This window comes from Falco punctatus, assembly GCF_963210335.1.
Source record: "Falco punctatus genome assembly, chromosome: 4".
Classification (NCBI taxonomy): Eukaryota; Metazoa; Chordata; class Aves; order Falconiformes; family Falconidae; genus Falco; species Falco punctatus.
The window spans coordinates 49,439,768-49,450,744 of record NC_137583.1 but is presented as its reverse complement, the minus strand read 5'-3'; the positions used below and the strand labels follow the sequence as shown (position 1 = coordinate 49,450,744).

The 10,977-nt window shown below is 57.0% G+C and overlaps 2 protein-coding genes across 7 annotated transcripts; both read left to right on the top strand.

The window, feature by feature from the left end:
• The first annotated feature begins 470 nt into the window (after positions 1 to 470).
• LOC308061905 (procathepsin L-like) lies at positions 471 to 5,233 on the top strand. 6 transcript variants are annotated; one of them, XM_080382573.1, is made up of 10 exons: positions 616 to 887; positions 1,004 to 1,074; positions 1,205 to 1,368; positions 2,301 to 2,734; positions 2,885 to 3,007; positions 3,307 to 3,456; positions 3,711 to 3,935; positions 4,021 to 4,189; positions 4,416 to 4,530; positions 4,714 to 5,233. In XM_080382573.1, the coding sequence occupies exons 4-10, from the start codon at positions 2,624 to 2,626 to the stop codon at positions 4,811 to 4,813; spliced, it is 993 nt and encodes a 330-aa protein (XP_080238699.1). In that variant the 5' UTR covers positions 616 to 887; positions 1,004 to 1,074; positions 1,205 to 1,368; positions 2,301 to 2,623; the 3' UTR covers positions 4,814 to 5,233. The 6 variants fall into 6 exon arrangements, with proteins under 6 accessions (XP_080238698.1, XP_080238697.1, XP_080238702.1 ...); XM_080382576.1 differs by lacking the exons at positions 616 to 887; positions 1,205 to 1,368 and adding an exon at positions 520 to 601 and having other exon boundaries at positions 2,609 to 2,734; XM_080382575.1 differs by lacking the exon at positions 1,205 to 1,368 and having other exon boundaries at positions 2,609 to 2,734.
• Positions 5,234 to 5,500: 267 nt separating this feature from the next.
• MYDGF (myeloid derived growth factor) lies at positions 5,501 to 9,690 on the top strand. Its single transcript, XM_080382579.1, has 6 exons — positions 5,501 to 5,752; positions 6,512 to 6,562; positions 7,294 to 7,355; positions 7,696 to 7,777; positions 8,353 to 8,425; positions 8,797 to 9,690. Exons 1-6 carry the CDS (start codon positions 5,516 to 5,518, stop codon positions 8,874 to 8,876), a joined length of 585 nt encoding a protein of 194 aa, XP_080238705.1. The 5' UTR covers positions 5,501 to 5,515; the 3' UTR covers positions 8,877 to 9,690.
• Positions 9,691 to 10,977: the final 1,287 nt, after the last annotated feature.

The window sequence follows — 10,977 nt, the reverse complement described above, 5'->3', positions numbered from 1 at the left end:
GAGCAAGTCAGACATCTCATGCTCGCGGATATCAGCCTTGGCGCTGGAGCTGGGTACCTCGCCCCGCGCCCCAGCTCCCTCCGATGACTCGGGGGGATGCAGCTGCTCCCATCCCATGCTAGGACACGCAGAGCTGCTTTGTGGGTGTTGGGCCTGCCCCTGCTCGCCCTCTCGGGAGTGTAAAGCTTAGAAAACCTGGCCTTGCTGTTTTCCTTTCTATATGGGAATCGGGCACTAATTAAACTGCCATTCAATGCCCTGAGGATACAAGCTGGAGGCTTCTGTTTTAAATGCAAAGCATCTTACAGTGGGAGCGTTTTGTTTCTCTGAATGTGGCTGTGAGCATATTTGTTGCCCCCTTCTTGTCTCTGTGCCCAAAGAATTGTCCCAGGGATTGCAGTTGTAGTTTAGTTTTGCTGTGAACCCCTCTCAGTCACCCCTGGTGCAGCTTTTGAGGTCGGGGGGGAGGAGGGGGCAGCGGAAGGGGGTGTAGTGGAGGAAGTTGCACATCTCTGAAGTTTCCTTGAGAGAAACCTGCAGAGAGAAAAGCTGCTCCCCTTTCTCCTTGCCTTCTCTAGAGCCGGGCCAGTGTCAGTGGATGGTAAGAAACTTTATTTTGTGGGGTTTGTTTCTTTTACACTGCTTTTTTCCTGTTCCAAAAGAGCAAGTGTTTCTTAAAATGTCTGTGATGCACTCTTGAAATGCTCTTGTCTAGAGGAGTTTACAAATCTGTGAGCTCCTTTGATCCTGCAAACTTCCTTCTGAAGCTGTAGGATTATTTGACGCCGTAAAAAGGGCTGGTTTGCTTCTTTGGGGGATTGAGAATCCTGAGAGACATTAACCGGAAAATCACCTACTGCAACCCTGCACTTCTCAATATGCAACAGGTTCGGTTGGGGGTTTGAAATACAAATGATGCGGGAGGCCCCCACCCAGCTGTCCTGCGGGAAAGGTAATGGGAGTACGGAGTGTGGTGCAGCTGGGTTCATGGCATCTCTTTCAGACAGAGGATTTGCAGCTGTAGCGTGAAGTTGAGTTAATTTCCTGAGCGAGCGGTAACGGCTGGAGGAAGCGGCGGGTGCTGTAACGGGTGCCGGGGAAACCAGGCAAAAATTACTCTTCCTCAAGAACTGGAACTAAGCACGAGAGTGGCTTGGGAGACATTTCTCCCACGAAAACCCAACATGTGGGGCTTTATTTTTAGGCGGAGGATGTGGAGGGAGAAACAGATGTTCTCGATGACTTATTTTTAAAACAAAAACATCGCTTGAGCTACAAGATTAGCTCAGAAAAGCCACCGCTTGCCCTGAAAGATGCTCAGATGGAAAACTTTCCGGCATCTCCATTCTCAAAGCGGGTGGAATAAAGGTGCGACAATGGCTCTCGCTCTTGGAAAGCCACGTCAGTGGAAACTCTGTGTTTGGTGATTAGGGGTGTCTCAGGCATTCGACCTCTCTCCTCTGCCCCGGCCCTGCTGTGGCTTTGCAGAGCAGCATCCCCAGAATAACTGAAGTTGCTCAGAAATACCAGGGTCCATCAGAAGAGGCACGAGGCGTGCGGCAGCGATGCGAGGAAGACAAATGGCTGCAGTGGAGGAGGGGGCTGGTGGTGGCAAGGGCAGGGGCAGGGCTGTGTGTGCGCGCTGGCAAAAAGAAAGGGTGTAAATTGATATTGGAAAATCCTCACGGAGGGATTTTGGTGAAGCACGTACACACAGGCATCCTGCCTTCGTGCTGGGACAGATGCAAGGCTTCAGTCATCGGCGTGGAGCAGCAGCTCCTCCGCCTCCCCATCTCTACAGAAAAACCTCTTATCTCTGGTTCCAGCTCGAGCCCCTTGCTCGGAGGCTGGTGCAGATGTCTGCTGGTCCGTGTTTCCACTGGCTTTCAAGTGAAAACAGCTCCGTCCTGGCCCAGCGGCCACAGCTCTTGCTCCACTGGGTGGTTCTGCTTTGCCTGGAGTCCCAAAGCCGCCTTGGGCTGGAGCTGGGAGGCTGAGCTGACTCCAGCAAAGCAGCAAACCTTGCTGTGAAGGGGCCCGGCTATGAGCCTGTGCCCCTGCTCGTCCTTCTTCTTGGGGCTCCATCCTGCTGGGTGCTGAGTCCCCGAGCAGGGGTGGTTAGCTCTGCCCCTTGGTGGTGGTGTAGGGAGACCCGCTGGGGGAAGGGGAAGAGGGGGATGGTCCAGTGGCAGAGAAAACCAGCTGGGATTTGCAAATAGAGTGGGTAACAGGGAGAGCCAGCGCAGTCCCTGCTGCTCTCGCTGCCCTTTTGTCTGTGTCTGCCTCCTTCTGCCGTCCAGGCTCTGCTCTCGCGAAGCTGATCGTCCCTCGCCTACAAAGGACAGTTAAATGCCACCCAAAGGACGGTTAAGTCCTCCTAAAGCTCCTGTCGAACCAGCAGTGTGGCCACGCAAAAGCTGATCTCGCTAAAGGAACCGAGGGGTCCCTCTTCCCTCTGGCCTGGCCACCGTTTGCATTTCCCTGCCTCCTCGCTCACCTCTAATCTGGGCTTGGGAGGACTCATCCTGCTCCCAGCCGGTGGCCCCAGCTGGTAGCTGTGGGGCTCAGCACAGGGGCCCCCTGACCCCACTCTTGCCATTCCCCCAAGCTGGGTGCCAGGGCCATGCTGCTGGGGCTCCTGCTGGCCCTGCTGGGCTGTGCTGCCGCGCTGGATCCTGCCCTGCAGGAGGCCTGGGAAGGGTGGAAGAGCCTCCACGCCAAGGAGTACCCGGAGGTAGGTCCTGCTCCCCCCAGCCCTCCTGGTGCATGACGGGGCTGGCTCCGGGGTGTGGGGGGGGTCTCACCGAGAGCCACCCACCCCGCCTCGTGTCCCCGAGCTCCCAGGGGACATTTCTGACCTGGCTGCTGCTCTGCCTCGTGGCAGGAGGCTGAGGCTGTGCGTAGGGAGGTCTGGGAGAAGAACCTGCAGCGCATCCAGCAGCACAACCAGGAGGAGTCACAGGGGCAGCACACCTTCCGCCTGGCCATGAACCACCTCGGGGACCTGGTACCTGCCGGCGTGCCCGGGGACCCCTCCCTGCACCAGGGGGCTGCATCCCCTCAGTGTGCCCAGGGCTTGATTCCGGGACTGGGGACCTCCTGATGCACCTGGGGCTTGATCCGGGGGCTGGGGACCTCCTGATGCACCTGGGGCTTGATCTGGGGACCCCCAAGCTGCTCTGCTGAGAGCTGCAGGTGCCCCTTTGGCTGGGCTGCTTCCTGGGGGTCGACGGGTCAGTGGGCAGCTGCGGTGCTGCCAGCCGGGCACTCGTGGCGTCACACGAGTTTTCCCTTGGCGACCTGCAGACGGATGAGGAGTTTAACCAGCTCCTGAACGGCTTCACCCCAGCACAGCGGGAGCAGCCAGCACTGCTCTTCCAAGCGTCGGCAGTTCTGAAGACCCCAGCAGAAGTGGACTGGCGGGCGAAGGGCTACGTGACACCTGTAAAGAACCAGGTGGGCACAGGGTGGGGGTCTGGCCAGGGCTGTGTGATGAGTGCTGGGAGTCTGGGCAGCGGAAACAAGCAGCAGCATCCTCCCAGGCACCAAAAAAGCATCTGGGCAACCCAGGGAAGCAGTTCCCATTGTTTTGGCTGCTGCAGTTTTGCAGCTGAGGAGCTGGAGAGCAGCACCAGGGCGGGGGTCACAGCATCCCTCTCTGGTGGGTTTTGAGGCGATGCTGCAACCCTCCTGCTGTCCCCGTCTCACAGGGGCACTGCGGGTCGTGCTGGGCATTCAGTGCTACAGGGGCCTTGGAGGGGCTTGTTTTCAACCGGACAGGGAAGCTGGCAGTGCTGAGCGAGCAGAACCTCATTGACTGCTCCCGAAAGCTGGGCAACAACGGCTGCCATGGTGGCTACATGACCCACGCCTTCCAGTACGTGCACGACAATGGTGGCTTGAACTCGGAGCACGTCTACCCCTACACAGCCATGGTAAGGGGCAGCAGGTGGCCCTGGGGACATGGCAGAGCAGTGCCAGCCGGTCCCAGCCCCAGCGTTGCTATCTCCCTCCTCTCAGGACACTTCCAGCTGCCGATACAACCCCCAGGACAGGGCAGCCAACTGCTCCACCATCTGGCTGGTGGCCCAGGGCAGTGAGGTGGCACTGGAGCAGGCGGTGGCAGCCGTGGGCCCTGTCTCTGTGGCAGTAGATGCCAGCAGCTTCCAATTCCACTTCTACAAGTCAGGTACCCTCTGGCTATTCACAGCATGGATGGGGAAACTGAGGCAGGGCTGCCTTGCACTGAGGGGTGAGCTGCTGAGCCCTTGTTGAGCTCCAGAGTTTCCCCAGGGGCAAGGGGAGTAAGAAAAGGAAATAGGAGATCCTGGGGGAATGGGATCCACCACTGGCTTTCCCTGGAGAAGAAGCAATCAGGGCTGGCCCCTGGCTCACCCCAGCTCTGCTCTTCCCAGGCATCTTCAGCAGCATGTTTTGCAGCCAGCGAGTGAACCACGGGATGCTGGCCGTGGGTTATGGCATGAGCCAGGAGCACGGGCGCAACATCAGCTATTGGATCTTAAAGAACAGGTAGAGGCTGAGGGTGTCCCCCCAAACCCTGCCACCACCACGCACAGCCCATCCCCCCGCACCAGGGTTGGAGCTGCGTGGCAGGACCATCCCTGTCTCACAGGGTGCTCCAGCTCCCATCCTCGTCTCTCCCACTCCGTGCGTGGGAACACGGATGTGCTCATTCTCCATCTCTTCCTGCAGCTGGTCAGAGGTGTGGGGCGAGCAGGGCTACATCCGCCTGCTGAAGGGCACCGACAACCAGTGCGGCGTGGCCAACCAGGCCAGCTTCCCCATGCTGTGAGGGCATCCCTTCCTCCCGGGCATCTCCCCCTGCCCTGGCTGCAGACCCACGGCTTTTTCCTTCTGGACAGGGGCTTTTGTTTGCATGTGGTGAGATGCAATTAAAAGCAGCACAGCTAATCGCTCTGTGCCTGCAAATGCTGGCCGGGCAGGGCTTGGTGGCTGAGGCAAGGCTGATGCCACCAGGCCTTTTCCCAGCGGGAAAGGCAAAGCTCCCTCACGCGATGCCCGGTGGTCCCCTGCACCTTTCCCCCCAGCCATCCCCATCCCCCCCTGCGGCCTTTTCCTTCCAGCTGAATCCCACAGGCCACCAGCCAGGGATGGATGTTCTGGCCACGGCTCTGCCCCTGCATGCCCAGCTTTGTAAAAAATAGGTCTTTACACCATTAAACCTGCGTGGCGAGGCCGAAAAGGTACTTTACCCCCCCGTTGTGCTTTTTATTTCCTCCTCATCCTGAATAACCGGGGGGGACTTAGTGCCAGCGCAGCCCAGCAGCTGGGAAGGCTCCTCAGAATGTCCCACAGGACATGGTGTGGGAGCACCACAGGGCAGAGCGCGGCCCCAGGGGCACTGGCTGGCGGGGGGCTGCTGTCTCCGTGTCCCCTTGTCCCATATGCCGGCGGCTCCGTGTCCCAGCGAGCTCCCGTCCCCACGGCGGCCCCCAAAGGGTTAACCCGCCCGGGCTCCCTGCCCGCACCCAAGATGGCCGCCGGGGCGCCCGCTGAGCGGCCGCGGCCCGCGCTGACCCCTCCCGCCCGCCGTAGCCCGAGCTTCCTTTCCAAGATGGCGGCGCCCAGCGGGAGGAGCGGCCGGAGGGTGTGGGCCGCGCTGGTGCCCGCCGCCCTGCTGTGCCTGGCGGCCCGGGCGGCGGAGGGGCCCAGCACGGCTGACTTCGACGTGCGGCCCGGCGGGGAGGTCCACTCCTTCTCCCGGAGCCTGGTGAGGGGCCAGGAGGGAGCGGGTGAGGAGAGGGTACGCGCCTCTCCCTGGTTGGCTGCGGGGCATGTCGCTCCCGCCTCCCGCCACGGGGATTGGCTGACGGCGAGGGAAGGCGGGACGAGGAGGGGTGTCTGGGGCGATTGCCGGGGAGCCGTCGGTTTTTAGGGGCGGGGGGTACCCCAAGGGGGAGTCTCCAGAGGCAGGAGAAGGGGGTCCTAAGGAGGGAGGGAGCCCAGCGGAGAAGGGGGTCCCTAAGGAGGGTGTCTGTAGCAGAAGGAGGTCCCCAGGGTGGGACAGGCTCTGTGGCGAGGAGGGCCCCAGGGAGGGAGGCTTGCCATGGAGAAGGGGATCCCCAAGGGGGGGTTCCCAAGAGGAGGGAGGGGTCGCCAGGGGAAGGGGGTCTTGCGCAAAGAAGGTCCCCGTGGGAAGGAGGCTCGCCAAGGGGAAGGGGCGCAACGGAGAAGGAGGCTGTGGGTCTCTGGGCCCCCCAGAACATGAGTCCTCACCCCAGCACCACGGGGTCCTGCTGACACCCCACGGGGGACAAGGGCTGCTCTCCACGCAGGTGTGGACACGGCTGTAATGCAGACCCCTCCTTGGTCACCCCCGGCTGAGCCTGCGGGGGGCTGCACCGTGCCGCAGCCCCGGTAATGGTCCTAGGTGTCCCCAGATCTCCCGTCATCGCCGAGACGTGGCTGACGGTGAGCAAGGAGAAGGGCCCGCTCAAGCGAGGCTGCTCATCGTCTTCTCTTCTTGCAGGGGGACTACACCTGCACCTTCACGTACTCAGCTCAGGGAGGGACGAATGAGGTGAGTTGGGCAGACCTTCGAGCATCTCCCTTAGGCTCACTCTCTGCGGCTGCATGGTGAGGAGCTGTTTCAGGACGATTCCGTTTGCTGATTCCAAGGCCCAGGAGCTGTGAGGAAGGGTGGCTGCGCCATTCCCAACGCTGTGGGTTTGCAAAAGTCACTTACTGGATTTGCTCCCTGATGGAAGCATCCTTTGAGCAGTCAAGGAAGTGTTGCTATGGTGCTGTGGTTCGTGAGGCCGTGACATCTGTAAGGCTTCACAGATCTCTGGGCTGGATGTCTCTGGAGAACGGGGAGCGACGTTTTCATACCTCAGTTGGTAGGAAGGGCCTCGTAGGAGTAACTCCTGTGTTCTTGAGGAGGCTTGAGAGGGTTTCGCAGATTGTGTTGCTCCTGGAGTAAGTGTGCTGTGCAGATACACAATTTCTGCTTTCTTCTCTGCGAGTCCTGAGAGAATCAGGTTCTTTCAGCATAAAGGGAAATGAGATTTTAACTCTTCTGTAGCTACACTAATGAAACTGTGAAGGGGAGAGGGCAACCAGGCCCCAACTTCTGTGCAACACAAAGTAAAAGGGACCGGCAGCAAGTGTGGTGTAGTTACGTTGTGTTGTTTCAGAATGGTTGAAGCTTGTCGTGCCGCAGCTCCCGCGGAGGTGGCTGCCTCAGGCGGAGCGGGAAGCCCAAGGCTCTCACGTACCCACATTAACTGTTTGGCTCTTTCCCCCCTGCAGCAATGGCAGATGAACATTGGAGTCAGCGAAGACAACCTGCTCTTTTCCTGCTCCATCTGGAGGTGCGTCCTCTAACCCCAAACTCTCTGAGGGAAGAGCAGCCGTAAGGCAGGTGGGATCAGGGCTGGGACCCTGCCAGTGGCCAGGGACTGGCTTCCTGGCTGCGTTTGTCTCTGCAGGGCAGCCTGGAGAGCTCTCCTCTCCTGACAGACGCTGTGGCTGGGTGGGCTCTTTTGCCAGGCAGCAGGTTATAAGTGCTGCGTTCCCCCCTCTCCCCCCTCCTCACTAGATGGAGCTACAAGAGAGCCAGAGGTGGCTGGGGAGGGAGGGAGCCAGGAATCCTGAGCTCATCCACACCTCCACCTCTCTGCCGATGTCAAAGGCTCTGCTTTCTTCTTCCAGGCCCCAGGGGAAGTCTTATCTCTTCTTTACCCAGTTTAAAGCTGAAGTGAAAGGAGCCAAGATAGAGTATGCCATGGCTTATGTAAGTCTCAGCTGATCCCTTGGAAGCAGGTGTGTGGGAGGCTGCTATAAAACATGAATTGGACACAGAAAACATTTATTAGACATCTGTGCAATAAAATGTACTCTATCGCATCCCTAATTAGAGAGTGGTGGCAGTCAGGGGGGTAGCTGCAGGTAGGCTCTCCTGCACCATTTTATTTCTCCTCCCTCCCTGCCATCGGTTTGCTGCTGGCTTTGCCAGTGTCGGTGACTCCAAAAGACACCATCCTGCCAGGGTGCAGTCTTGGTTTGCCTCAACAAACTTGCCTGTGACAAAGTAAATAAAACCTCTGCTGGTGCTTTTGTCTGGTCCGTTCTTCCATTTCCCAGTCTTTGGTCACCCAAAGGATACAAGTTTGTGATGTAATAGGAAATGGAAAAATAGCCAGAGATTTTTCCTTCAGATTTCCTTTGTGGGCTTAATTCTTCCAGTCCACGTTAGTAAAACATGAATTCATTCTTTTTCAAAGTGTGCTGCTGTTTGTTTGATTGCTTTAAATACAGTAGCTTCTTGGATTGCCTCAACTGCTTAAACCTTTTTCCTTCCCATTTCAGTCTCAAGCTGCAGTAGGTGGACAAAGTGACGTCCCCTTAAAACAGGAAGAATTTGAAATCACCGAGACAACAGGTCTGTGACTGAGAGAACTATGCGGCAAGGGGGCTGGTGGGGGAGGCAAGCCTGGCTGTCCACCAGGAGATGAGTATTTAAGCTTAATGCAGAGAGGTGACAATATCTAGGAGGAGCGTGCGTGTTACAGGGTCAGGGCTGCGGTGCTCTTGAGCCATCGCTGGCAGCAGGATTCTGCAGGTCCCATTCCAGTGTAAACGTTAAATTAGCGTGGGGGAAGAAGGGGTTTATCACAACATGCTTGTCGTGTGCGTAAGAAGGAAGTGCAATGCCCGACTTGCTGGCTTTATTGTCCTGGAAAGGAACCAGCAGGGCTGTTTTGTTCATGCCTTACCATCTGTTTATCCTGTGCTTGTTTTCTCTCTTTCTAGTGTCTCACAGGGAAGGCAAGTTCCGTTTCGAACTGTCCAAACTCATGATTGTAGCAAAAACACCCCGTGACGAGCTGTGACCCCGGGGCCAGTGTTGGGCAGGGTGTTTTGGCCGGAAGAGCATGGCAGATAAAGAGGATTACTTGTTAACTGCGGGTTTTTTTGGTTGGCCAAACCTTTTATGTTTTCCATACTGAAATGTGCTAGGGTCCAACACAAGTGGGGCTTGGAGGTGTTAAGACAGATGCATTCTGTCTTGTGTCAGAGTAACAATGTGCTTTGCAGCTGGAAACCTCCTCTGAGGCTCCTGATCTGCAGCCAGCCGTTCTGTTGCCCGCTTTCTGCTTGGCTGATCTGCTGAAAATGGTAAAGCTCCCCTCAAATGGGGCTCCTTATCTTCCTTGCTAGGAAGAGCAATGCAGAAAGATAAGTGGCTGGATTTAAACGAGGTTTGCTAAAGGAAGGTTGTTAACTCTCTAGTCTCTGGAGGGGAGAGAGGATTTCTCTCTCTGCAGGCATGACAGGAGGAAATAATTAAATGGGGTGGGAGGGAGAAGGGAGGGATAGAGTTGGCCAAAGCTGTCCGACTCCTTGTTAAGTGCGGCTGCTGAAGACCATCGTTGGCTTGGCTGGGGAGGATGTTCTGGACCTGCCCTCGTGCAGGGCGCAGGTTGGGGTACCTTGACAAGGGGAAAGCAGAGCTGCTTATTCTGACACAACCCAGGAATCAAACTAAGCAACACTTTCATGTCTCAGTACCACTGCAGAACTATTTTCTACGTACAGAAGTGATTTTTTTCTTATATAGAGTAATAACAGTGGGGGAATGTGGAATTCCTTTCCTGTGTAAATAACAGTGCAAATAAAGAAATAAAGCATCGTGCTCTGGCCTGAGTTTGCTCTGGTCTGTGACTCCTGCCTGCTCCAACTGGATGCCCCACAAGTGGCTCGACCTTCGGTGTTCCCAGGAGGAACCGAGATGTCACACGGACTTTGGAGGCTGCAGAGGGTTTGCAAGGGTTCTGCCCACCTGAGAGGAGTCCCAGCACATGAGAACAAGGCTTCAGCTGTAAGTTTGTGTAACCCAGCACTGTCATGATGAGTGCTTTTGATGCCTGGTGATGGTTGTGGTTGTTGGTAGCTGCTTTGCCCGTTTTGCGGGGAGTTCCCTGGTTTTTTGGCAGTCTGGGGGTGCTTTGCACTGGGGGTTTTACAAAGCTCTCTTTTCCAGGCTGTTCCTAAATGCTTCCTTCTCTGCTGTGCAGCTTCTGGATCTGCAGATAATCTGCAGGGCCCAGGAGTGCCCCCAGTGTGCTCCAAGCTGCATTTAGGGCATTGATGTTGCACATCTCTGACATTTCTCCCTGTTTAACCAGTTGCTTGGAGGGAACCAAACTAGGGGGGAGTTGGAGGGACTTACTCCCCAGACCTGCACGGCCAGGGCTGGGGTGGGAAACCCAGGCTCTAAGATGGCTCTTCTGGCAGAGTGTCCTCTCCAGGGCTTCCCTGGGACAAAAAGGCAAGAGTTTGGGCACGAGATGAGTGTTTGCTGTTGGGTGTGGGGGAGAAGTTTCAGATTAGACACCTGCAAATGCGAAGGAAAGCTGGTGCCAGGCATTTGGCAGGTTAAGTGTGGTCCTGGGGTGTATGAAACCCTGGGGACAAAGGGAACAGCCGTGAGTCGGGGCTCATCTGAGCAGAGCTGTTTCATGCAATTAAGGAGCATCTTGCAGCTGACACCGACGTGCACCTCGAGAACAGAACAGCGAAGCGTTTCTGGCTGTCAGCGCAGCAGCCGTCGCCACCACATCCATCAGCCCCGTTCCGCTTTGCCTGCTCACCGCAGCTGCTTCTAACTCCACCGAGCTGCTTCCAGCTCTGGCTCCTCTTCAGCACATACCTCACAGCTGCCACGAGGCCGGGGGGGCTGTTCTCCAATGCCACCGCCAAAGGCCGGCTTCACCCCGTCCTCCCCAGGGACCAGCACCTCGGTGTGTCTTGGCCGTGTTCTCCTCCGTGCGCACCTGTAAATGTGCTTTACCCCCTACCCTGAGCTGCATCGCACAATTAAATTAGCTGCAATAGCTGCAACCAGACCTATGAAATGCAGAGATAGGGGCTTTATTGCTTTTATTTAATCTTTAAGGCTGAAAGTTATCAGTGCCTCAAGCCAGCAGTGGA

What these genes read in the sequence shown, in the direction of transcription:
- LOC308061905 (XM_080382571.1), top strand. An exon ending in TGAACCACCTCGGGGACCTG is followed by an intron (nt 3,008 to 3,306) that starts GTACCTGCCGGC and finishes GGCGACCTGCAG; the next exon opens with ACGGATGAGGAGTTTAACCA. An exon ending in TGACACCTGTAAAGAACCAG is followed by an intron (nt 3,457 to 3,710) that starts GTGGGCACAGGG and finishes CCCGTCTCACAG; the next exon opens with GGGCACTGCGGGTCGTGCTG.
- MYDGF (XM_080382579.1), top strand. Translation starts at nt 5,516, where the DNA reads ATGGCCGCCGGGGCGCCCGCTGAGCGGCCGCGGCCCGCGCTGACCCCT. An exon ending in CTCAGGGAGGGACGAATGAG is followed by an intron (nt 6,563 to 7,293) that starts GTGAGTTGGGCA and finishes TCCCCCCTGCAG; the next exon opens with CAATGGCAGATGAACATTGG. An exon ending in TAGAGTATGCCATGGCTTAT is followed by an intron (nt 7,778 to 8,352) that starts GTAAGTCTCAGC and finishes TTCCCATTTCAG; the next exon opens with TCTCAAGCTGCAGTAGGTGG.